The sequence below is a fragment of the Uloborus diversus genome, chromosome 2, assembly GCF_026930045.1.
Source record: "Uloborus diversus isolate 005 chromosome 2, Udiv.v.3.1, whole genome shotgun sequence".
Lineage (NCBI taxonomy): Eukaryota > Metazoa > Arthropoda > Arachnida > Araneae > Uloboridae > Uloborus > Uloborus diversus.
The window spans coordinates 118234425-118262368 of record NC_072732.1 but is presented as its reverse complement, the minus strand read 5'-3'; the positions used below and the strand labels follow the sequence as shown (position 1 = coordinate 118262368).

The 27944-nt window shown below is 31.6% G+C and overlaps 1 protein-coding gene across 1 annotated transcript in view; it reads left to right on the top strand.

The window, feature by feature from the left end:
* LOC129216006 (signal transducing adapter molecule 1-like) overlaps nt 1-27944 on the top strand; it is a 49501-nt gene that overhangs the window by 7604 nt on the left and 13953 nt on the right. The window contains exons 2-9 of the mRNA XM_054850143.1: nt 5512-5672; nt 8300-8395; nt 8500-8579; nt 9943-10009; nt 10775-10853; nt 22095-22400; nt 25816-25907; nt 26033-26120. Coding sequence (XP_054706118.1) covers nt 5512-5672; nt 8300-8395; nt 8500-8579; nt 9943-10009; nt 10775-10853; nt 22095-22400; nt 25816-25907; nt 26033-26120 — 969 coding nt within the window. The remainder of the gene's footprint in view (nt 1-5511; nt 5673-8299; nt 8396-8499; nt 8580-9942; nt 10010-10774; nt 10854-22094; nt 22401-25815; nt 25908-26032; nt 26121-27944) is intronic.

Below are 27944 nucleotides of genomic sequence, written 5' to 3'. Positions count from 1 at the left end.
AATTTTTAACTACTAAATCATCATCAACATCCCCGGAACCATCTTAAAAAAGTCAAAAGACCGTGATAGGTAAGTACCATTCTGTTTAGTGTAATATATGCATGGGCTCCCCGATTTTACACTATTCAGATGGGGTTACTTCTCGATTTTTCGAATGAAATTCCTAAGTACCCACATCACTACATCTAATAATGAGAATGCCTTTTTAATGCAACATTTCACAAAAAACTACTCGAAATTTGAAGACTCGTGAGACAAAATTTTCTGGGAAAGGAAAGTTTATGAAAGTTCACAGTGACCTCCTATCGAGTAGCCCCCAATGTCTGCTAATCAGGTATGCTTTGCAGTCAATATTTTGACATTATGAGTCCTATCAGAGCTAATGCGTTCAACTTTCTCTCTTTTTTTTGAATGTTTCATCTTTTATGAATTTTAATGGAATAAATAATACTCCTTTTAGTTATTAAAGCTTAACAGAAAATTTTCCATTAATAATCTTGCTTTACTGAACAAATTTTATTGAAATAACCATTTTAAAACTTATTGTCACGTGCCAGAAAAAAACAGTTCATTTCTCTATCTCTTTCCCATCGTCCGCTGATCAGAATTCAATTATACACCAAATGCTGTTTGTTCTCTGCATAGGCCAGTACTTTTCAATATGTGGGGTGTGCCTCTCAAGGCAGGCCTGTCATGGTTTTTGCTGTTTTTTGGTTTCATATGCATTAAGTGTATGGAGGATTCAACAAAAAAGCAAAATTTTGGTGCATTTGTTACAAAAAAACCTGAAAAAATTAAGAAAATACTTTAAAAGCTTGCATTATTAAAATATGATATCATGAGAGCTTAATTATTTGTGTCTTATTTTATTTTTGTAGTAGTGTTTTTCGTAGGTTCGTGAATATCATAACGGTGAATTATATACTTTAATTTTTTAATTAAAAAGCATCAAATTAAACTCCTTCGAGTCCAACTTGTGCCAAGAACTTAGAGCTGCAGGTTTATCACTATGCAATATAAAAATTTAATTATACAGTTGTCGCGGCTTATGAGTCACATTTTGTTCTAAACAGCTTTGATTCCATAAAGCGGATGATTCGATAAAGCTGGATTTCGTTTTTGATGATTTCATTCATTAAGAACAGTCAATTCAATTGCCCACTGTTTCAAAATGTTGAAAATTTGGTGCGGCTACTCTTGGTGTGCCGCCCTTCGTCGTGTAAAGCTGAAAGAAACTTCAGTGCGCTGAGAAAGCTGAAATTGTATCTAAGGTCGACTATGACACAAAAGCGGTTGAATCATGTTGCTTTATGTTACGTTCACAAAAACATCTTGGACGAAATTGATCACAAAAAATAGCACGGATATTCGTATCCCATGTGCAGTCTAGAAAAAATGTATTTGGTAGAATTTAATTTTTTTTTGTTATTGTGTAATATGTAAATCAAGATGTACCCGTTTAAAAGTATTGTATTACATGTAAACCCATTTCTATTTGATGTCAAGTTTTTGTCTCATATATATATATATATATATATATATATATATATATATATATATACGAATTTTTCTTAATGCAACTTGAAAATGACAGAGTCAGAATGGTCCCCCCCAATAAATTTCAGCTGAGGACGCCAATGCCTTAAGATAAGGAGACCAAAACTGAACAGCATACTCCAAATGGGGTCTTACCAAACTTCTATATAAGGGCAGAAGAACTTCTTTAGATTTGTTTGAAATAGATCTATTGATAAACCCAAGCATCTTATTGGTTTTGTTGCTAGCAATGCTGCACTGTTGGCTAAACTTTAAATCCTGACTTATTAAGACCCCCAGATCAGTAACTTTGTCTGCCTGACTAATGACTGAACCCATAGGCGGATTTACGGGGGTGCCAGGGGGTGTGCCGCACTCCCAGCATTTTTTTTTTTTTTTTTTGATTTTCAAAGAAAGTTTAAATGAAATATATTTTATCAGGAGAAAATATATATTTATATTAAAATATATATTTTTTTCTCATCAGAAATTTTGTAAAACAACTTATATTTTTCTACAGCTACTATGAAAGTTAATTTACTTGAAAGCAAACCCAAAAGTACAATAATAGGCAGTTTATTGTGTGACCCCGGTAACCGCACATCGCCAGTGCAAGAGAATTAAAAAGAACTACTATTGTGCTACACGAATTAAAAAGAGGTATTTCTCCATTTAAAAAAGAAAGATGATAAATAATTACATAAATTAAATAAAAACATTCCTTTAATCATTTTCCAGTGCTGCATTATATAATAACTTTATACTCTGTGATTGGGTATGTATTGGTATAACATTATAATTTTCTTTTTCTTTGAAGCAACCATGGCTACTAAAGTCAAAAAATATGCTATTGTAATCATGCTATCTCAAAAACGATATAAAGTCCTTACACATCATTCCAGTATACAGTGCAATAAAATCACTCTGAAATCAACTAAAAACCAACATTTCCACTGTAAAATTTCAAACTTTTCTGAAGGAAGACCCCCCCCCCCCCAGGGCAGCCACTGCGTTCCGCTACAAAAAAAAAAATACTAAAGAGAGTTGCTTTAGTTGCCTTTAATATGAATAATAGTCTCCAAAACAGTTATCAAATACAGAAAAGAGTTTCCAAAATAGTCTCCCTTTTTTTCAAAAAAAAATAGCATTCATATCATATTAATTGCCATGCCCAACCTTTGAAAAGAAAAACTTAAAAAAAAAAACATTTTCCAAACTTTAGTTCAACAACCCTCAACAAACACTAGAGAAACTAGTACTAACACATTCTAAAATAATTTCTCTTTGTCTAACTGTTAATTAAAGACAACAGTAAAAGACGAACTGTATAAAAAGAGCTCGAAGCGTCACATTCATAATATTTCAAATCGATTGAAAATTAGCTCTCGTTTTAAAACAAATGAATGTATAGTACGGATAAAAGAAATTAAAAGCCAAAAAACAGTTTAAAAAAAAGAAAAGGAGTAGTAGTGGAAACAACGTTTTCTCAGAAATCGCGATTGCAAAAACTATTCCTTAACAAAAACCTCACTCACAAAAACGGCACCTTGACGAAAATCGCAATCGTAAAAACGAAACTTTTTTTATGCAAAAAATATAAACATCACATTTCTGGTCGTGAATGTTTCATTACATTTCATTTTCCCACTTTTTAAAACGATTGTTTTTAAAAGTTAAACACGGTAAAACATTTCCTTTTCTCCCCGGTAACTAGGGGGTAAACTTAAATGCGATTTCTTTTCTTTTTGTCACAATTTTTTTCTCCTAGTAGAAAAAAAAAAAGCTTTTTTATGTATTTTAGTTACACTTACTAAAATAGTCGCCGTTTTTTTTTTTACAACTGATTTCAAAACAGTCGCTTTTGCCCATATTTTGACTAAAATAGTCGCTTTTATCATAAAAATAGTCTCCTTTGCAGCTCCAGTCGCCATTGGCAGAGCTGTATCTCCCCCCTGATCTCCTGTATTGCAATGATGGCGTAGCTACAGTTTCTGTCGCCCGGGGCGATTTCTCTATCTGTCGCCTTTTCATTGAGACGCAGCTAATAATACATTAAAGCATTGAAAATCATCGAACTTAAATGGAAAACTTCATTTAAGGAAGCAAAGGAAAACTGATTTAATCCCTATTATTCCGTAAAAAAAAGGGGGGGGGGGGGCGTTCAGGTGCCTAGCTCGGAGAAATATTTAGAATTTACATCAAAAATAATGCATTTAAAAGTAACGTTGGGGGGGGGGGGGTTCTCTACCGAATCTTTATCAAAACTGAAGTTTTAGCCTTTGGGGACGATAGGGAGGCAGCTTTTATTCGATAACAAAGTTCCAACAATTTGTTTTCCCCGCATTAACTCTGCACTGGTAAAGAAAACTTTTAAAGAAATATATTTGATATTTATATACAAAAACATATATTTACAGAAATATATTTGATATTATGTGAATATTTTTCGAAATTTAAATTTTAAAATTACAATTTAAGTCTGTCTTAGAGGACGTTAAGTGAATGAGGAAGGTTCAGGGGTTTACTGCGGAAGTATTTCAACTTCGAATCGTTCAGTCATATCAAAACCTTACATTTCAATGTGTGCTTTTTTTTTAATTTTATTTGATTTAATTTTTTTTTCTTCTTTGCCTCCAGTATTAGATTTAAAGTATAATCCCTTATTTGACTTTTTTTCACATCAAAAGGCCTGAATCGCCACCCCGAAAAGTATGCCGCCCGGGGCGGACCACCCTCTTTGCCCCTCCCTAGCTACGCCACTGTTGTATTGTTGCACCCCCAGAATTCACAGCCTAAATCATGACTGAACCTTGCAAATAATAATTTGTATACTTATTTCCATGCCCTAAATGTAGCACTTGAGATTTCCCAACATTAACAGTCATACCCCATTTATCAGCCCACTCCATAATATGATCTAGATCCTCTTGCAGCTGATTTGCTTGTTCTTCATTTTCTACAGTCCCCATAACTTTGACATCATCAGCAAAGCAATTCATGTTCCCAGAAATATTATTGTGAATATCGTTCATAAAGAATGTTATGGTTTTCAGAAAATGATGTTTACAGAGGGGGCGGTCGCCCCAGTGCCTCCCTAGTAAATCTGCCACTGGTTGACTGTATTTAAAAATCCATATGTTTGTCTTCTCTAGAGATAGGAAGGGTTTGGGGGGAAAAAGGACGGACATTTTGGGAGGAAAAAATAGTTTCTTCCAAAAGGGGTTTATTTTCACTTGTGAAATAAATAGAAAATTTTAATGCATTGAACTCCCTCTATCTGAACACTCTCTGATGTGAACACCCCAATATTCTGAGCACTATTGTTTGATCCCTTGAGTGTTCAGAATAGAGAGAGTCGACTGTATTTCTAGCACAAAATAATGTATTCAGAAATTTACAGTACTTACATTCCAGTGTTTTTTTTTTTGCAATATATGCCACCTGAAAACACAAACTTTAACACTATATAAGCTAGAAGTCTCACAGTTAAAAAAAAGAAAAAAGAAAAGAAAAACTAAAAAAAAGGAGGGATCTATTTAAAAAAATCCAATCTTATTCAAAGTCAATACTTAAATTAATGATTAGAATAATTTGGGTAGTTTTTAGTATTTTGAACAAAGACAACTCGGCTATTTTTTAAATAGGTTTAAAAGTTACGTGAATATTTCTGTAAATATATAAATAATATGCTTTGCTTTGTAAAAATTGAACATTAAAAATATTTTCTAAGTCAAATTGACTAGTAAACTCATTTTAATCTGTAAAAAATCTATTTTTTCAATTTTTCCAGAAAAAAAACTTTAAAAAAAGTTTTTCTTCTCACCACCTCAAAATTTCCAAAAGTTTTGCATCTCTAATCTTGTGTGTATTTTTTCAAAGCTAGTATTTTATTTTTTGGTTTCATTATTCAATATTTGAAAAAGCGTAAAAAAGTTGGTTCACTTTTTTTGTCTTATCTTGCACATCTTCTTTTAGAAAAGGCTACAAGTGAAATGAATACTTCAGAAGATTGGGAGACGATATTGAAAATCTGTGACAATGTTAATGAAAAACCTAGTGCTGCAAAAGATTGTTTACGTGCTATTTTGAAACGTTTAAACAGTAATGTTCCGCATCATGCAATGAGTGCACTGACTGTAAGTGTTGCATTTTGCATTTGGTTTAACATTAATGTTGCAAAATGTAATTTAAGGTTTAGGTAAGTGTTCCGGAAGGTATAGTGCATAATATAGTTATTTTAACTTTCTAATCGATTTTAATACTTTGACGACTTTTACTTGTCATTGCCTGATGTAATTATTTATCTGTAGTCAAGGCCAGGGATGCCCCGATGAAGGTCACAGTAATCTCCAGAAAAAGTTCCTGACTCAGCAAATTTTGTCTGATGATTCGACAAATTTGGAGACATAATTGCAATACTAAATGCCCTGATTGTAATTTTCTTTTTCATTAGTTGTATTTATATGTGCATACTCCTATTTTATCCGTCGGCAAAATTTGGAGTTCCATTCCGCAAATTGAAAATTTCTGCCCCTGCCAAAAATCCACACACTACAACGTTTTGGACACTACAGTAAAAACAATGATTTTTACCGTCCTCTCCAAAACTACATTTTTAGAGAAACTATTTTGTGAGAAAATATCAAAAACAGAATAAAATATGTAAAAGATTTCTTTTATATTGAATATTTATTCAATGGTGAGCATTCAAGTATAAATGTATATGTAACTTATTTATAGAGCTGATTTTATATAGTTATGTAGTAGTTACATTTGTAGTTACAGAAGGTATTTTATAAAAATATGAATTAAAAACAAAATTGCACATGTTTTGAAATATTAGTGCATATATTTTATCATCAATTTATTATTCTTTAATTGATGATTTAAAAAAGAATTTTCGTTAGAACATCATGTAAAACTCATATGCAAAAACCATTTTAAAATTAAACTTTTTTTTTGCACCTAAATATTACAGTACACATTTCATAACATTCCTTTGAACTGTTAATGGAACTGAAAATAGTTGTCTTGGTAGTGTTGTGAATTTCTTTTCATGTCTCAACCAATTGTTTCATAAGGAAGATTTTATATAATAGAGTTATTAACAATTTTTTTAAGTAATAAAAATTTTTTAATGCAAAGACAAATACAAAATACAAATGCTAAGACCAGCAACATGCTCTGGGCCCAGCTAGGCTGATCCTAGACAATTTACCAGTCCCCAATGAAGATCAATGGTCCTCTTAAAGCTATACACTCCCCCTGCTCATTACCGCCTCTTCCGGTAAGCTGTTCCAAGTGCCCACCACCCTGCTAAAGTAGTAGTTTTTCCTGATTTCCAAGTTAGCCTGAGATTTAAATAGCTTAAAACAATGACCCCCTGTCCTGCTTTCTGTGCAAAATTTTAATCCATTAACATCTTTCATTTTGATAAATTAAAAAAATTCAATCATGTCCCCTCTGACTCTCCTTTGCTCCAGTTAATACATATAAAGCCTATATTAAATCTGGTATCATAATCTAAATCTTAAAGTTCCCTTACTAGTCTAGTTACCCTTCTTTGAACCCTTTCCAATACAGAAATATCTTTCTTTAGATAAGGCAACCAAAACTGAACAGCATACTAGAAATGAGGTCTTACTAAACTCCTATATAAATGCAGAACTTTCTTAGATTTGTTTGAAATAGATCTATTGATAGACCCAAGCATTCTGTTGGCTTTGTTACTTGCAATGCTGCGCTGTTGACTAAACTTGGAAATCCTAATTTATTAAGATACCCAGATCCATAACATATTCTGCCTGACTAATGACTGAACCCTGTAAACTAAAACTTGTACGCTTCTTTCCATGACCTAAGTGTAGCACTTGATATTTCCCTACATTAACTGCCATACCCCATTTATCTGCCCAAGTAATATGATCTAAATCTTCTTGAAGCTGTTTTACTTGTTCTTCATTTTCGACAATCCCCATAACTTTTACATCATCAGCAAAACAATTCATGCTTACAGAAATATTTTCATTGATGTCATTCATAAAAATAATAAACGAAAGAGGCCCTAACACTGATTCCTGAGGAATCCCGCTTAAAACATCACTCCATTTAGAATGATTTCCCCTCACAACTACTCTTTGCTTCCTTCCATTGAGCCTATTTTTAACCCAAAATAAAGTTTTTCCTCCTATTCCTATATCAGCTAGTTTTCTGAGAAGAGCAACATGTGATACCTTGTCAAAAGCTTTTTGAAAATTAATATAAACAACATCCACACACTTTTTGTTATCTAAAGCTGAGGTAACCTTGTCATAGAAATGCAATAAAGTAGTAGCACACGATTTAACTTTCCTGAGCGGAAAGCAACTGCGGAGGTCTGAAGTTTGGGAACCTCTGGCCTCAAAGTGGCCTTCATCCACATCTTTTTGTAAAGAATGTAATTTTTGAGGTTATTTTTTTGTGCACAAACTTTTCAACTTTAGTAAAAACCGAGTGTGAGTGCATTTGTTGCATCCTACTTGTTGAATTGTTAAACGTATTAAAGTTTTTGAAAATAGTTTACATGTTATGTGTTTAAAATACTTTTTAAAGTTCCTGTATTGATTATTGCCAGACTATGATGAAACTATTTATAGAATTTAAAATGGATGTCTGTTACTTTAATAACTTTGGTTGCTAGGAAGTTAAAAATGTTAAAGTGTTTATTAATTGATAACTTAGTTTTTCTTAATCTTTTAACTAATGTTTAATATTTTGATATCAGCTTTTAGATTCATGTATAAAGAACTGTGGACGGAGTTTCCACTTGGAAGTTTGTTCTAGAGATTTTGAAGTTGAGATTAAAAAAATTATGAACAAAGTAAGTTTTTCATCATTACTTTGACCCCTTTTTTCTTTCTTTCTTTCTTTTTTTTTTTTTTTTTCGCAATATTCTACCACATGTATTTTTTTTCCTAATTATAGGCTCATCCAAAGGTTATAGAGAAATTAAAGGACCTAATGAAAAAATGGAGTGAAGATTTCAAAAATGACCCCCAATTAAGGTTGGTGTTACTGCATGAAAAATATATACATAGTTGTTTTTTTTTTCCTCATGTTGTAAAAATCAAAGAACGCTTCTGCTATTAATAAAGCAATTAAGCATCTACCGTATTAACTAAGGAAAGATATTTTGTCTGATTCCAACTCAACTGTCAAAACACTTTTAAATTAAAATAAAATGATTGTTGAAAAAAAAATGAGGTACAGAAAACTCCCGATTATCCACGGAATCAGTTGGCACAAGTGCTGCGGATAAAAAAAAAAGCCGGATAAACCACAAAAAGGCTAAAATGAGGGACAAATAAAATAAAAATTATTCCTCCTCAAAAACTTGATTGTATTGATGTATAATACTTTCCATAAACAATTAAAATATTTACAGTACAGTGAAAATGTTTTGTATTTTCGCACAACAGAACTTTACATCAATAAAGAACAAGTGTATGCACGGTTAATAAAGCGCAAAATAAATAAATAAATGAGCAAATAAATAAAATAAAAGCAACTAAGTTTAAATTTAAAATTTTTCAAAAAAAAAAAAAAAAGCTTTTGGTATTTGTTGTTTGCTGCTAAAATACATGTTCCTGATTGTTGATTGACTCGCAGATAATCTGCTCACGAATAATCGGAAGATTACTGTAATAATGTGAATTTTCATTGGGTATATAATAAAAATGATTTTAATTATTTTCTCAGAAAGGGAAATTTGCTAATGTTGATTGTTTTAAGATTTGAAAAGAAAAAAGCTGCTATAGTGAGCTGAAGGCTGCTATACTGATGGTGTGGGTTCAAATATCCATGAGGATATATTATTGACCAGTGTAGCACTTTTTCCAATCATGTCCTGAAGGGGATGGGATTCCGCCAGTGTGCACCAGCTTGCGTGAACCATTTCTTAAAAATTTCTCAATGCCCGTGCACCAGTTCCTAAGATTTCTGAATCTCTGTGAACCAGTATATAAAGACATACAAACTATTTAAAAAATTGAAACTTTGCTCATTAACAAAAATACTATTTTTCCACACAAGGATTTAAAACAAGTTTTTATAAAATCATTTATATATTTTTGTTCAAATTTATTTCATTTGCCTTATTTTATTGGTGAAAAATCAAGGCGAAATAATTCTAAGCTGTCAGACCTACCCTTAATGCAAAACTGTTCTCAACTTATATAAATAAAATACACAGATACAACAAGTGAGGTGTTAAACATAGTTGTGTGAATGTACAGTGAATTGTTGTATTTACAAATATATGCTTGGGTTTTTTTTTTTTTCATTGTTGAAATTCAAAGTTGACATTATTTTGAAAAAGGATATTGCTAGTAAAGCAAGTTCATTAAGACTTTATAATTTATCTTTCAGCTTAATACCTTCTCTGTACCACCAAATCAAAAATGAAAAAGTGGATATTGCAACTTTATCCGATACAGTAAGTAAAATTATTTAACAAATTGACCAGAGTTTGTAGCTGATTGATTTTTTTACTTTCTTTCACAAAAAAGGAAGTATTGTATTCGCAAAAAAATTTTCACTCAAAAATCGGCCTTAATTTCCATTTTTCTCACCACCGAATGAATGTTGAGGTTTTTTTTTTTTTTTGACCCGACCACACGAGGATATATGCCTAGGAACGTACAAACACCCAAAATATCCATTTTGACGACCCCTGGGTTAATTACATTGAATTTTGTATGTATCTTGCATAACTCAAAAATGGTATGTCCTAGAAAGTTGAAATTTGGTACATAGACTCCTAGTGGGGTCTGGTTGTGCACTTTCCCTTTTGGTTGCATTTGGATGTCCCTAAGGGGTCTTTTGCCCCTTTTTGGGGGAAATCATTGTTAATTTCGATGTAAACTCAAGTTGTGTTGTGATTTGCTTGACACTTGGCAATATATCGCCAGTCTTTTGGTCGCCAAATTGGCGATAAGTTTTTAGATTTTTTTAAATTTTTTTAATCTGGTTTCAATTTGGCCACTGTTGGTGATATTTAGAGAGTAAATAATTGAATCACATTAAAATTGCCAATAATGGGGAAATGACATTAAATTGGAGTAAAAGGAAGTCGTGTGATGCACACATCAGCTCGTTTTTTTTTCTTGTATGTTGAAGTTATATTCTTCTGTTTGTAGTTTTTAAATATTTTCTATTCATGAAAAGAGTATTTTTAAATAATCTTGTTTTGTGTTTGTAGATTTCTTCCGCTAAATTGCAAATGCAAAGGAAGGAACCTAGTTCTATGACTACTAAAGAAGAGGAAGACCTAGCAAAAGGTTTTACTGCATCCTTATTCTATTTGTCACAAATGAAGCTCCTAAAAGCAAAGGGGTGCAAGTGCTAAAAGTAAAATTTTGGAAATAATTTTGCACAAATTGTTGAAAAAAACTCTTCTCCATTTTGGGAAAAGAGATGGTGCTAGTGAACCCTAGTAGACTGCTTTTATACAGCATGATCTAGAAAAACTTTCCAATGAAAGCCGATCTAGGGTTTGTTGAACGTTGCTAGCATTTTCTGCAAAACTTAAAAAAGGTTTACTTGCATGCCTTTGCTTCCCACTGCATCAATTTTGTCTTTTTTTCATTATTATAGTTTTTGATATATATTATAATGTTAAGTCTGTTAAAATACTTACTTGATTGGGTTCTTTCTTCATTTTTGGGGAGAACTTATGTTGAGAGATATTTTATTTTTCAGTCAAACCTTGATATCTTGAACCTACTTATCTTGGATCCCTTTATGTCTCACAAAAAAAAAAAAAAAATCATAAATTTTTTTTTTGCATAATTTGGATTTTGCATAAAAGTTTTAACCGTATTTTCCTGTATATTATGCGCAGCAGCGTATATCCCCAGGGCCTATAATTGGCCTGAAAAAGAAAAAAATGTTTGTATATAATCTGCTACAGTGTATAATCCGCAAACAATACAATGCAAAAAAAGTTTTTATTTCACATACAATTTTAGCAACTAAATTAAAAACTTGAAGATGTAGTAACTTTTTAGGTGTATTCAAAACTCATATTAAAAATAATGATCTCTTCTGAAAATTATCATTTTAGTATGCTAATTACTTGAAGACAAAGAGTCGATAAAGGAGCAAACTGTCCAAGCAAATGAAGGCTGCTTCCTTTACCATATGTTGTTTATTATACATAGCCTGAATCACTTTAGAAGTCTGTATGAGGTATTTTGTGGACTTAGGCTATTTTGAGCTGTGTTGCAGTCTTAACCACCTTGCAGTTCTTGACGAGCTATCTCGTCCATTTAACATGTAATTCTGGGACTGTCCAACCGCAAGGGAGTTAAGAAAGAGGGATGTTTTTATAGCAGCCATTTTTATTGAATTTTTTTAGGGTTGACTGGGATAATTGTGAAGGGTTTTTGATGTTTTCAAGAAAAATCCTTAATTTAAAAAATTTTTTAAAATATCACATTAAACTTTCACATCAATCAGTTTGTACCACACAAATTTTTGACAAATTCATTGCAAAAATAAAAATTGTGGGCGCATTCAGAATATTCGGAACAGATTTGTAAATCACATGATTTTTGGGATAATTGTGAATGGTATCATAAATGCTATTTAGAATGTATTATAATAGAGTTGTGGTAGACATGAATAAAGCTCTATTCAAGATGTTCACTTTTTACCCTACTTTAGAAATGATAATTTCCTTTTTTTAGTGCTCACATTTTCCCTTGTATAACACCAGTCACAAATTTCTCAAATCTATTAAAAGTAACAATTGGGAAGTAACAGGAAAAAAATTATAATAGATGTTTAATACAGACTAAAAATGACATATGTTTATCCATTTAAAGAAAATACAAACTTAAACTGTAAACTCAGACTTTGTTTTGTTTTTTTATATAAATATGAAATTAAAAAGTTTTTTTAAAGATAGCAAATGTAAAAGTCTAAAAACTTACCACTATGGTTTATAAATAACTAAAAAAAAATGCTTCATTTCTTAATAAGACTTAAAACATAGCCTTATTTTTCATTTGCATCCACAAATTGATTCTTGTATGTTTCCACAAGAAATAGTGGAACAGTGACTGTATCAAAATAGTGACTGAAAATACATCTTTTTTTTTGCATACAAATTCAGTTTTTGTGTTATTGGCTCAACAGTGTCCTTGTACACTGATTTCGCCATCCTCTTCATCAACATTTTTGCCTACGTGCTTGTAGTGAGTCGTAATTGTGAACAGCATTCACAATTACCCCTTTTTTAAATTTACATCTATCCCATATTTTCAAAATGAAGGGGTAACTATAAATTTAATAAAATGCTAAAATTAAGAAAAACAGGAGAAATAAATAACTGAGCAAGTCGACCACTTCAAAAGAAGTATACAGTCGGATCCCGACTTACGCGAGGGATGCGTTCAAAGACTCCTCGCGTAAGTCGAAATTTCGCGTTGTGGAAAAGTGTTGTATATGGAACATTTTAGAAATTTTTAAACACCTTTCAAACTGTTTAGACCTTTTTTAACTTTTTACCGATACTCACATAAAGAGCTAAATTTTTACCGTATTTTTAAAAGAGTTGCATTATTTAAACACTGCACTGTAAGAGTACTATACGGTAGATACAAAAAGTTTCATTTATAACTTAAAAATTGAAGATGATGATTTATGCTGCGTAATCTGATCGTCATTCTAATATATTTTTAAGTACACTATAGTAGCTTTGCATTTGCTTTTATAACATTTAAATCTATGGTGAAACCCCTCTTTCAGACTCTATCCTCTACAATACAAGAGCAGATTGTAATTTGTTTGCATTTTGCTTAAACATTACTCAGCGAGCATCATATTGAAACTAAGGTCTGGACTTGTACGGATTGCCTTCTCTTGACTTTTAATTATACGTATGAAAGATTCACTCATACCTTATTGTCGTGTTACCTTCGACCCACTTTCTAGTTGTTAAAGCGTATCAAGAATCTTTAACTTTTCTTATATTGTCGGAAACTTTCGCTTTCTGTTTCCCTCTTCAAACTTTAGGTGAAACAGCGTGCCTAGATAACAGGAAATATCCAACGTTGTTTAGCACAAATACACAGATTTCAGAATACACATGTTTCGGGGTTACAAGGAACCCCTTTTTCAATTCAAAGGTGTGAGCTTCTAGATGTAAAGACACCCAGTAAAAGCAATGAAAATGGACAGCAGACAGTTTAAATATCAAAATAAGCACTAACAAAAGCAAAACAAGACAAAACGGAAATTAAAGTCAAGATTTATTGCATGATTCCCTCCCAGAGAAAACCGTTAAGCAATTAATTTCAGTAAAAAGACCCATAAAATACATGTTGCTGTCAAAATGAAACCGCTTATTAATAAATAAGCAATAAATTTATGTCCGAAATTTTTTTTTACTACGACTCAATTGCCACATTTAGCGAAAGGAAGAATAAACATAATTCAGGAAAACAGAAAGAAGTTGGAAAACAACAAAAAGTGAAACAAGTACAAAATAAAACATGAAATGGAAACGTAAAGTCAGGAAAAAAAACCCCAAAGAAAGACATTACCATAACCACCTACAACGCAACGGAGAAAAAATATGAGATCAAAGAAGAGGGGCAAAAAAAAGACTACCAATTAATGAATGGATGCCACACCGCAGAAAAATACGCAATGGATTTAAGATCGCTAACTAGATTAGAACGATTCTTCAGAATGTAGAAAGACTCCCAAAAATCAACATCTGATGAATTTGGGCATTTCTGGATAATTTTAAATGAGTTGAAATCAAAGGAGTGATTTGAGTTCCAGCAGTGTTGAGCAATACTAGACTTATTGAATTGTTGTTTTCTCACACGATTTTTATGCTCTTTTAAACGAAATTTCAAAGAACGGCGGGTTTGTCCAATATAGGCAAGGCTGCAAATGCAATCAATTTTATAAATTCCACAATCATTTATCATTAAGAGGATCAATAGAGTCCTTAAGAGACGAGAACAAAAGTTTATTAATTGGTAAAAACACAACATGGAATTGGAAACGTTTAAGTATCTTAGCAATCTGAAAACTTACAGTAGGAAAGAATGGTAAAACGACCAAATTCTTAGTGATGAAAGTTCTTTTTCGAACATTACTTTGGGATCTTTTAGAAAGCTTTTTATAAATATTTGGGGGTGCAACCGCCCCCTCTTGCTCCCCCTATTTGCCGCCCCTGGCCAGACCATCAACCATAGTATAAAATCTACCATTAAACACAAAAGAACATTGTTTTAAACAAATCCGAGTAAGAAAAATTAACTCATCAATTTCCTTAGAAGTAAAATGAAATTCAGAAAGTCTACTCTTAAGGTATAACAATGAACCTTTGACCGGTACGTTCGTAAATAAAGAGTTCACATCAAATGAAGCCATAAAAGAGTTATTTGGAGCAAAATTACGATTTTTTTTGACAAATTCAGTCAAATTTTTCACAGTGAATAAATTCTGACTCCTAAGGGGAGAAAACACTGAGACTAAATATTTCGCAAGTTTGTAGGAAGCTTTACCAATATTGGAAACAATTGGCCTGAAAGGAATACCAGCTTTATGAACCTTAGGCAAAGCGTAAAATCTAGCGCAATTAGCAATAGAAGGAATAACAGAGCGCTTAACTTTCAATGGAATCGATTGGACTGACTTGACAGCCGAAGTAATAGCCTTTAACTCATTATCACAGGGATCTTCAGAAATTTCTGAATATGGACCAGAAGAAATCAAATCATTAGTTTTATCAACATAAGATGACTCGTCAAGAACAACAATTTGACCACCCTTGTCAGCTTTAGTGACAACCAAATCTGAATTAGAAACTAAATTCCTTACACAACGACTAACAGAATTGGCAAAAATAGGTTTAGAATTTTTAGAATTGAAGTCAACATTAGAAGCAATAAGATGTTGAATAGAATCTTTTTGAGTTGAAGATAAAGCACTAAACTTAAAGGTCTTCTCAATGGGAGCAATAAGCTTAGAAAAAGAAGGTTTATTAACCACAGCAAAATTATCATTGCACATAAGAGCGTTTAATTGGGAACAATTTAAAGAAACACTGGAAAGATTAACAACCACATTTTTATTAACTGCGGGTAAATTATCTGAAACACGTGTATTCTGAAATTTGTGTATTTGTGCTAAACAACGTTGGATTTTTCCTGTTATTCCTCGGCACAAAGGTATTTATTTATTGCTTAATTTACGGCTTAAACGGGCCTTACGCTTCCATTTTTCTGTATTTTTCATTATTTTGCTTATATTTTGTTTGATTTGTGACTTTTCACATCTTTCTTTTTCTTTTTGGTCTTTTGGTTTTTTCATCTTAAACATTGTTTTTTGGTATTCTTTTCTAATTTTTACTTATGCTTGTATTATGTATCAAGTTAATAGATTTTGTAATCTCCTAATTAAAAAGTTTCGTTTTTTTGAACCATTTGAAATTTCTTCAAGAGTGCAGGCGTAAGAAAATTATTCCGAAATTTATCTCTTTAAAATGTAGTTTACCTATCGTATATACTCGCGTATAGGTCGATCTCGCGTATAAGTCGACACCCCCCCCCCTTTTTCAGAGAAAAAATCTAAACCCCGCGTATAAGTTGACCACCATACTTTCCAAAAACATCGCGAATTATTTTCAAAGAAATTTCAAAATAATGAACACATTTATTTACAAATAAAATAGGAATTAAATAGAAAACATTTCTAAAAGCCTTCAAACTCGGATTCCGAGTCGGACGCAAAAAAAAGTTCATTAAAGTCCGCTTCCATCATCACCGCGTCATCGTTAACATCGGCGGCTGCAGAATCGTCAATGATATCAAAACCAGGAGGCAGAAGTGCACACGTGCTTTGAAAAGATATGATTATGCAAGTATGTTGCCACTCTTAAAACAAAAAGTATAGCAGTTAATTATTTGAAAGGCGTGACTGTTGACGATAAGTATTTTCATACGTTTCACGATTTTTGTTAATCCCTGATTTGATCCTTAATAAAGAGGAATAAAATTATCTTTATTTATGTGTATTATTTAGGTTTTTTTATTTATTATTTATGAATAAGTTTACTTTTTCACACGATCAACTTATCAGCAACTACCTGTAACCGCACATTGGCATTTCTCGTAGCTTCCCAGCTCTCGTTGATCGCAAAAAAAATTTCGGAAAATTTGACCCGCGTATAAGTCGACTCCCCCCTTCCTTTGATCTCATTTTTTGGACAAAATTTCTCGACTTATACGCGAGTATATACGGTAGTTCGAGCAAAATCAATAAAGTTCTCTTTAGGTCGAAATTGGCTCTACTTAGAGCTTCAATCCAGGATACCAGAAAGCGTCTATCATTTATTGAACGAGAGCTTTATGATTTACATCTTTCTGTTTATAATTCTATTTCTGATTTTGATGTTATTGATAGAAATTCTTGGTCTAGAACCCTATGTTCCTCTGAGGTGCAGCAAGCAACTTTAAAAAAGAAATTGACACACCTCTGTAAAAATTCGCAAGTTGCTCTTTCAGATAATTTACCCGCAGCTAATAAAAATGTGGTTGTTAATCTTTCCAGTGTTTCTTTAAATTGTTCCCAATTAAACGCTCTTAAGTGCAATGATAATTTTGCTGTGGTTAATAAACTTTCTTTTTCTAAGCTTATTGCTCCCATTGAGAAGGCCTTTAAATTTAGTGCTTTATCTTCAACTCAAAAAGATTCTATTCAACATCTTATTGCTTCTAATGTTGACTTCAATTCTAAAAATTCTAAACCTATTTTTGCCAATTCTGTTAGTTGTTGTGTAAGGAATTTAGTTTCTAATTCAGATTTGGTTGTTACTAAAGCTGACAAGTGTGGTCAAATTGTTGTTCTTGACGAGTCATCTTATGTTGATAAAACTAATGATTTGATTTCTTCTGGTCCATATTCAGAAATTTCTAAAGATCCCTGTGATAATGAGTTAAAGGCTATTACTTCGGCTGTCAAGTCAGTCCAATCGATTCCATTGAAAGTTAAGCGCTCTGTTATTCCTTCTATTGCTAATTGTGCTAGGTTTTATGCTTTGCCTAAGGTTCATAAAGCTGGTATTCCTTTCAGGCCAATTGTTCCCAATATTGGTACGGCTTCCTACAAACTTGCGAAATATTTAGTCTCAGTGTTTTCTCCCCTCAGGAGTCAGAATTTATTCACTGTGAAAAATTTGACTGAATTTGTCCAAAAAATTCGTAATTTTGCTCCAAATAACTCGTTTATGGCTTCATTTGATGTGAACTCTTTATTTACGAACATAGCGGTCGAAGGTTCATTGTTATGCCTTAAGAGTAGACTTTCTGAATTTCATTTTACTTCTAAGGAAATTGATGAGTTAATTTTTCTTACTCGGATTTGTTTAAAACAATGTTCTTTTGTGTTTAATGGTAGATTTTATACTATGGTTGATGGTCTGGCCAGGGGCGGCAAATAGGGGGAGCAAGAGGGGGCGGTTGCACCCCCAAATATTTTGCGCAAAATATTAAGAAATCGGGAAATTTAATTCACATAACGCGCAAATCAGTGATCATATACAATAATTAAAAAAAAAAATCTGCAGACGATCTTTAGTAAAAGTTGATGAAATTCGAGACCTGTCCAGACACGAGCAACTGTTTTTCGCTATTTAGGGTAATAACTTAGAAATTCATGAATCATTTTCAGAACTTCCAGAATAAAAAACAGATGGAGAATAAGTTTGTTTCAACTGAAGAAGAAATTTCCTCATATGGGTTAAATGCCTCATACTTTTAAGTTCAGAGTTAAGATGATGCTTCTGCTTCTAATGTGAAAGGGCAGTGCACAGGTGTGACTGGCCCGATTTTTACGAGAAGTTCCTTGGTATTTTGAGTTCATTGTTGCGATTATATTTAAAATGTACATTCAGTTAGTGAGTGAACATTGATTCCTTCTGTTAAGAGGCATATTTAAGCAATTCAATACATTGTATACTTTCATGGAAACTTCTTACAAAAGATCCGCTATTTTTGAAAAAAATTCGTGCATCAACAAGTACTTTTGTTGGGTTTACTTTTGTATTTCTTTAACTGAGAGGTACAAAATGGTATTCAAAAGATAAAGCTAGAACTCTTGATTGAGCTCCTATTATAAGAGTTTCTTGTTAATTTGGAATTATTAGACCCATTTAAAAAAATATTTAAAAAAGTGACAAAAATTCACATGATGATGCAAAGTCCTATGTTTGGCTCAATATTTTGTATCAAATAATAGATTCATTCAGTTTCTAATGAAATTAACACAAGATTTAGTGATAATTCTAAGTTCAATATTATATGTGCAGGTTATTGAACAAGGTAAATAAAATATTTCAGTTACATGTAAAAGTTGTTGAACGAAGCAAAAAGAATTGTTTTGTGAAGAGCCAGTGTACTTCAATGATGAAAAATGAAGACTAGAGCACAAATTTTAAACTTGCGTGGTTTTTTTTAAGAGAAAATTTTTAAAGATGCATTTTCTTACATAACTTTGTAGCTTCAATTATTTTTCACCAATTCCAATCAACTCAGCTAACTGTGAAAGACCATTTTCGTGTCTCAGAAGGTTAGAGATTTTTTTTTGGTGCATGATGGGACAAGCAAGACTTTCATCTTCAGCTATACTGCCAAGAGCATGCCACTGGACATTGACGGAATATAGTACCAAGATTTCCTTTTTTTTTCTGGATTCCAAAAATCGAACATTAAAAATTTACTTTAGAAACGGCAGTATCAAGATCTTTTCCGTTACAGTTTACTATAAAATAAATTAAAAGCGTGGAAATTAAAATTTGAATTTCTTTAATCACCTTACTTAAAAAAATGTACTGGTATTTTATTCCATATTGAGAAAATTCATGTTTAAAAAACTCGACCCCCCAAATGAAATGTTGAAATGCCGCCCTTGGGTCTGGCTATGGGAAACCCACTTAGCCCCATTCTTAGTGATATTTACATGCATTACTTTGAAGTTAAAGTAATGAAAAATTACAGTTTCAATTTTATGTTCGCTATGTTGATGACTGTTTTGTTCTTATGAACCATAATGATCTTAATGTTGATTAGGTTTTGGTTATTTTAAACTATAGATTCTCATATTCAGTTCTCGTACGAACTAGAACAAAATAACTGCCTTCCCTTTCTCGATGTTCTCGTTTCTCGAACTGAGTCTTGTTTTGAAACTACTGTTTATCGCAAACCTTTTGCTGTTTCTTTACCTCCTCATAGACTATCGTCTCATCAACCTAATCAAAAATATTCTGCATTTAATGCTCTTGTTGATCGTGCTTTAAAGACTTGTTCTTCAGAGGAACTTCTTAATATCGAACTTAACTATCTTAGAGCTGTTGCAATTGATAGAGACTATCCGCCCACTTTGATTGATTCCATTTATAAAAAGCTTTCTAAAAGATCCCAAAGTAATGTTCGAAAAAGAACTTTCATCACTAAGAATTTGGTCGTTTTACCATTCTTTCCTTCTGTTAGTTTTTAGATCGCTAAGATACTTAAACATTTCCAATTCCATGTTGTGTTTTCACCAATTAATAAACTTTCGTTCTCGTCTCTTAAGGATTCTATTGATCCTCTTAATGATTGTGGAATTTATAAAATTGATTGCATTTGCGGCCTTGCCTATATTGGACAGACCCGCCGTTCTTTGAAATTTCATTTAAAAGAGCATAAAAATCGTGTGAGAAAACAACAATTCAATAAGTCTAGTATTGCTCAACACTGCTGGAACTCAAATCACTCCTTTGATTTCAACTCATTTAAAATTATCCAGAAATGCCCAAATTCATCAGATGTTGATTTTTGGGAGTCTTTCCACATTCTGAAGAATCGTTCTAATCTAGTTAGCGATCTTAAATCCATTCCGTATTTTTCTGCGTTGTGGCATCCATTCATTAATTGGTAGTCTTTTTTTTGCCCCTCTTCTTTGATCTCATATTTTTTCTCCATTGCGTTGTAGGTGGTTATGGTAATGTCTTTCTTTGGGGGTTTTTTTCCTGACTTTACGTTTCCATTTCATGTTTTATTTTGTACTTGTTTCACTTTTTGTTGTTTTCCAACTTCTTTCTGTTTTCCTGAATTATGTTTATTCTTCCTTTTGCTAAATGTGGCAGTTGTAAAAAAAAATAGTAAGTAAAAAAAAATTTCGGACATAAATTTATTGCTAATTTATTAATAAGCGATTTCATTTTGACAGCAACATGTATTTTATGGGGTTTTTTACTGAAATTAATTACTTCACGGTTTTCTCTGGGAGGGAATCATGCAATAAATCTTGACTTTGAGTTCCGTTTTGTCTTGTTTTGCTTTTGTTAGTGCATATTTTGATATTTAAACTGTTTGCTGTCCATTTTCATTGCTTTTACTGGGTGTCTTTACATCTAGAAGCTCACACCTTTGAATTGAAAAAGGGGTTCCTTGTAACCCCGAAACACATGTATTCCGAAATCTGTGTATTTGTGCTAAACAACGTTGGATATTTCCTGTTATTCCTCGGCACAAAGGTATTTATTTATTGCTTAGTGTGCCTAGATGTTACAATAGTTCATCACCTTTCATATTTAAAATAAATAGATGAAAAATGAGAAGTGGTGATTATACACACCAATAAAGCAATGTTTATACTGCGGTGTGTGGGAACTTGTGCAGTCAGTGATGCTGAAAGGATGAAAGTACATTCACGAAGTCAATGTTTAGTAGTGAATAACAAAGCCGAAACTTAGCATCACGATTCCTTTCCAAATATTTTCGTGTTGAGAGCGAGAAATTCGCTTTAGCTCAAAAATTTGTTGCTCCTGAAAAACTCACATTATAGCCATTTCGCATAAGTCGAATCGCGTTGTAGCGGGAGTCGACTGTATTTATGCTTTTATTACTTTAAAATTGAAACACAAATGTTTTTTGATTTATCCAACGGGTCGTCATACCGAGGTACTAGAAAAAGATCTATGTTTTTTTCAGTAATGAAATATTTTTACCAGGAGCTGGATGGTTGTTTACATGATTTAATAGCATATGAAAAAAGAACTAATAATTAATTATTTTTTCATAATATTACTGTAAGAATTTAAGTTATAGACGTCGTTCGCATTTCCAACAATTCACAACTCTTCCAGTCAACTCTATGAAAATTTAAGGAAGTAGAGGAGTCAAGTCACAAAAAGTACATATTCTGTTTTTAATCATTTTTTTAAAAACGTAATTCTTCTGCTTTTTGTTTTTGAAATTGCTAGTGGTTATTTAGACAGTTATGAAGAAGGATCAATGTGCTATATATCAGCTCATTGTGAACACCTGTAATTTTCCTGTTTGTCTCTATTCTCTCTCTCTCTCTCTTTTTTTTACAGATCTTATTTTATTGAAAAATGCTGTGATTTTTTCCCCTTATTCTAATGTATTAAGTTGGAGTTGTGCAAAATATAATTTTATATTTAAGTAATTGAAAAAAAGAATACATCCTTAATTTCCCTAAATTTTTATTGACAGCAATAGAGCTTTCTCTAAAAGAACCAGGCTCCTCGCCAAAAGGAAGCAGCTCTTTGTATCCAGTTGCCCAGGCTATATCAAACTCTAGTACTTTGTCTAAACCAAAGGAGCCTCGCAAAGTACGAGCCCTTTACGATTTTGAAGCTGACGAGTATGAAGATGAACTTTCATTGAAAGCAGGTGAAATTGTATTGGTTTTAGACGACACGGATAGTAATTGGTGGAAAGGAGAAAGTCATGGACGGCAAGGTCTTTTCCCAGCAAACTTTGTTACATCAGATTTAACTTATGAACCTGAGCCACCAGGTATGTGAACTGTTTTCTGCATATTGGGTATGAAATGAATCTTTTAATGTAACCCTCTTTAAGTAATTATTATTTTGATTTAAAAAAAGTATAATTAAATTTCTTGTTATCATAGCTTCCAACTCTGAAATCCCAGGAATTTCCAAAATTTTGCTGCTATCTTTTAAACATCCTGAAAGAAGAATACTTCCTGATAATTATTTTTTTCACACTCACAAGTATGAGAAGTGATGACTATATTCTGAGTCCAAAAATAAAAAGTCAATACTTGTTCCGAATATTTTAATGAGATTTCTGGCAGGGTTGGTAAAAAACTGTTTTTTTTAAAATTAATTAATTTATTTATTTATTGTTTAAACTGGGTTTATTTGGTTTAAACACATTTTGTAAGAAAAACAATTTTATTTTAGGAAAATCATGAAGATTTCATTAATTAATTGTTGAGGAATGTTTAATATTCATATTTGTGCCTAATTTTTTCCTAATTAATTAAATAATTAAGAGTAAAATCTTGTAATTTCATTTCCTCATACGTAGAGATTTCTTAGGAGATTATCGTTTGAAAATCTTTAACTATTATAAAAAATACAATACGTATAATGGCCTTGGCATAAGTAATCAAAGAAATAATTTACTGTAATAGTTCAGACATTATTAATTACTAATAACGAAGAATAAATTCTTGCAAATTAATTTCCTCATAATCATAACTATCTACAATAAATAAAATTTAAAAAAAAGTAAAATTAAAATCACACATTCTTAAACATGGAAAGTATTTTGCAGTATCTACAAAATCGCAAGTCTAATGTACATTACAGAATTTTAAAAATCAAAAGATCAACGCATATTTTGTTTAAAGATTTCAGAAAAAGATACAAATCATGTACTTTATTTACCTAATGTATCTCTGACAACAATAATAGAAACAGGACAACTAGGTTTTAACAAAATCGTTATGTTTTTAATTGTAGACATTATTTCTCTTGATTTAATGCATATAGGAATACATTTTTTTTATATCAAAGAGGGAAAAAAAATATATCCTCATTATGAAAATACTCTTTTAACATATTTTAATAATGAAGCCTGTCATAAAAACTGATGTTTATTATTGATTCTTCCACCATTCATACATACATGAGACTTCTTTTATTATATTGGGATAAAGAAAAGTTCTTTGAAAGGGGAAAATTTGCATTACATTTTTTTTAATAAGAGCACTGAGTCGCATGAATATTTTCTGTTTTCATAATTTTATGTATTTTCTATTCTTGCTCTGACTGCATCTTCTATCGGGGATGCAAAAAGTGTGCAGGTATAAGCACAATTTTATGCCTCTTCTAAGACTTCATGGACTTCAGTTATTATTATTTTTTTCTTGTCATTGAAATATTCTAGCGTTAAAATTTATATGCACTATGCATTGCTACAATGGTACATAATCTATCTTAATAAATTTTAAGTAATCAAGCAAATTAGGTAGTAAATAAAGTTTTGGTTGAAATATGCTTTTTGGACTATTTTGAAATGCAAAAGACCGAAAAATGATAATTGAATAAATAAAATATAACGCTATTTGAATTTTTTCTGCATGTAATTTTAGAAAAACTTAGTTGGTCTGCCTTGTATATTTATGTACCTAATAGGAAAGCTTTATTGATTTAAAAAAAGAAAACCTATTTTACAAACTTGCATTACCTTAAAAAATATAAGTTCCTAAATTAAATAAATATGCAATTTATCTTTAAAGCTTTGCTAGTTACTTCAATTAGATTTTACTCTTTGCAGTAATGTATAAAATTTATGAAAATATTTGGGGGAAAATGATGAAGTTTTTCAAAAAAACCATTTTTGAAAAAAAACCGCCTGGTTTAAACCGTGGTTAAAACCAATGTGGTTTAAACCAAACAAACCTGATTTCTGGGATGCATTTGATAATACACAGAAACCTTTTTTCAAACAGAATATTTTTTAAACATATTGTTCTAAAAGTATTTCAAGAACATCTTTGTCCTGTTGTAAATACTTAAGGGTAGGGGAGATCCAAAAGAAAAAAAAAACATTCTTGCATAAAATTCTGCTTCCTACTGAAATTCTAAATTTTATGCAAAAATGATTGACACCTCATAAACCATAGACCCACGAGGCCTGAACAGAATGCCTGGACTAGAAACTGCATGGTGTGTGCTTAACAAGTTGAAAACATCCTTTCTCTTAAAAATTACTTCTCTAATAAAATTAATACTTCATCAAATGAATCAAAAGTATTTTATGATTTTCACCCTTAATTAAAATTGATTTTTTAAAGTTGCTTTTTGAATAGTTTACTCAAATAAAATGATAAAGCCTCTATGGAAGTTTAAAAAAAAGGCAGAAAACTGTGCCATTAAGCAAAAATGAATATTTCTTTAAATTTTCAAAGTAACATTTTAAAAAATTTAGTTCATGTATTTTTATATAGTTTTTGAGCTCTTGTTCTCATCCAAGTAGGAAAAAAATGCATAATTCAACTCAGATGCTATAAATGTGCAGCACCATTTGTCTACCGTTGGGCTTGTTATTTTATAACCAGTGGAAAAACAAAACATTTATTGTGAATGCAGTACTATTTTTCCTTTCAGGGGGAAAAAAAGCTTGAAATGGTAAACTTGTTGCTGTACTTAGATAAAAATGTACTAAATTAAATAAATGTTGAATGTTAAATTGTAAACGTGTATATTTCCCCCTTGTACTTGCGGATTGCAAAATCTTAGCGGTACTGACCCCTTCCCCTCCCCTCCACCCACTTATTTTTATTGATTTAGTTTTTTCTGTTCGTTTATAATTTAAATTAGTTGTTTTGTTATATGTTTTAAAAGCTCGAGGGGTTATTCTCAGTGGCGGATGACCCCTCTCCCCTAAACGTCTACAATAGTATCCATCTACATTGTGTTCAAGCACTTGATGAATAAAATGTTAGTGTAAATTTGAGTTTCAATTCATTGATTGTTTTTAAAGTAAATATTGTTCTTATTTTCATTGCTTATGAATTAATTAGTAGCACTACTAAGTCCCTTATTCCTGATCGATTTGGTGCGTTTTATTGACCCACAAGCAAGTTTTAGAAATTTTTATCACCATAACTGTAAGTTCGTTCATTTGGGGGGGGGGGGGGGGTCATTCTTCAGCATGACCCTCCTCCCTAAAATGGTAGTCTGTATCAGCCCCTAGTTATACTACATCAAATGAAGTTTATTTTGTGGTTTTTCTTTTGCTGAACACCTGGTGGAAAAGCTACCTATCTTAATGATCTCTAAGAGAGCCTTCCATAAATGAGTCATTGTTTTCGTGTATGTATAACTAAAAGGAAATATCTTCTAAAAAGAGCCTGTAAAATATCTCTTATGATATGATGTATCTGTTTTCATTTTAGTAAAAGTGGAAAAAAAAGCTCATTCTGTGAAGTTTAATGGTGAAGTGAAGGTCAAAACATTAGAAGAGCAAGAAGAAGTATATATTGATGAAGTGAGTTGAGCATACAAATTCCAGTTATAAACTTCGTTTCCCTTTAATTTTTACTATTACTTTTGAAATTTCTTTCTTTGGAGCTGAAATACATAGGTTTGACTAAAATACACATATATTTACAGGAAAAAATTAATCAATTACTACATTTACTCAATGAGGCTGACCCTTCAGGAGAAAGACCTGATCCTGAAGAACTTTTAGCTGTAGAAGGTTAGTTGTTTTCCTGCAGTAATTTTTTTTAGTGTTGAAAATCATTAAAGCAAGAATATTTTCTATTGAAATCATTAACTAAAAATCCATTGTGTGCTAAAATAATTTAGTGGTCAAAATGGTGAAAAAAAGTCCTTTTTTTCTTTAGATAAATTTTTCTTAGTTTAAGCTGTGAAAATAAAACAATAACTTAACAGTGGTCAAAGTTAAAAAAAAATATAAGGAACTACCTTAACTTGTAAAAATATATTTATTCTGTTTTTGTTAAGTGCCTTTTTTCTTTCTTTCTTTCTCTCTATCTTTTTCTTCCTTTATTATTATTTTTTTTTCTATTTTCAGTAGTTTTTGAAGCTAGACGAGTTTTAAAAACTAAGTTTTTCTTTACACTAAAAGCTATGCTATTTATATGAAAAGAAAATTATTAATTTTTATTGTGCAAACTTAGAACCAATTTCTATCGAAACTGGATTTGAAGTTGCTACCAAATAAATGCCATCTCTTCTTTACATAGCTGCAAAGAAATGTCTTCCTTGAAAAAAAAAAAAAAAAAAGGAAAAAATCAAATTAGTACAAGTTTTATTTATTGAGCTGTTCAATATACGAGAGAGAGAAAAAATTAAACCCTACGAGGGCAGAGAAATATTTATAAGTTTTATTTAAAGTTGTATTGAATGCAAATATAATTTTGATGCCGGGGGAAAAAAAATATTGTTCAAAATATGATTTTTCACAATGACGAGTTCAATTGTTTTATTATTATCTCATCAAAAACAACCCTGTTGTAAAAATTTCCCCACCAAGAAAACCTTTAACTCTTCCCTTCAAAAAAGAAAGCCTTCATCCTGAACCCAAAAACCCTCAGCCTTAAAAAGTTTTGATGCCTAGTTTTCCGCCAAGAATCTGCCAAACTACCATCCTCCCGGTTTTCCTCTTTCATCCCAACTATTTTTGCTAGAACCTGCCTCCATCACCAACTCCTTACCAGTGAGAATTGATCTTTTAAATTGCTTTCAATGCTGTTTGGTGGGAAGCTTTGTAAGATGAAGTTAGTTGCTGGGTGAGCAAAAACCTGCCAAACAGCATTGAAAACAATTTAAAGGATCTATCCTCACTGGTAAGGAGTATGTGATGGGGGCAGGTTCTAGCGAAAATAGTTGTGATGAAAGAGGAAAACAGGGAGGATGGTAGTTTTGCAGATACTTGACGGGAAAACTAGGTATCATAACTTTTTAAGGCTGAGGGTTTTTGGGTTCTTTTTTGTAAGGGAAAAGTTAAAGGTTTTCTTGGCGGAGAAATATTTACAACGGTTTTTTTTTTTGATGAGATATCACATTTTTTTGCATAAATATTATTACTTTGTCTGTGTTTTTAAAATTGAGACTATCAAGTTGTATGTTTTCAATTAAAACCACGTATTTTGTATTTTTAAGGAACAATAATGGCAAGCATAATTTTACCTCATGTTATCTTCTGACCAGTAAGATTCTATGTTTGTTTGGCGAGAATTCGGCGGTTTAAATTTTATTGTACTCTTTATATCCTCTCTGTTGCAAAGAAAACTGCTTGGATAATAAAATACTATGCTTTAAATTATTTTGTTTTCGAGTGTTTTACAACTTGTCAATAAATTCTATTACTGTTTCTTTATTTGACAAATTATTTTCATGACTTTTTTTTATGTTTTACAGCTTGCAGGCTATTTTAATCTAGCTTTTCACTTTATTTAATGACTTCTTTTCTTAAATGGCGGATTATTTTGCATTTTATGGCTAATTTTAATTGTTTGGTGATTATCTTTCTTTTTAATGCAACTCTTAGTCTGGT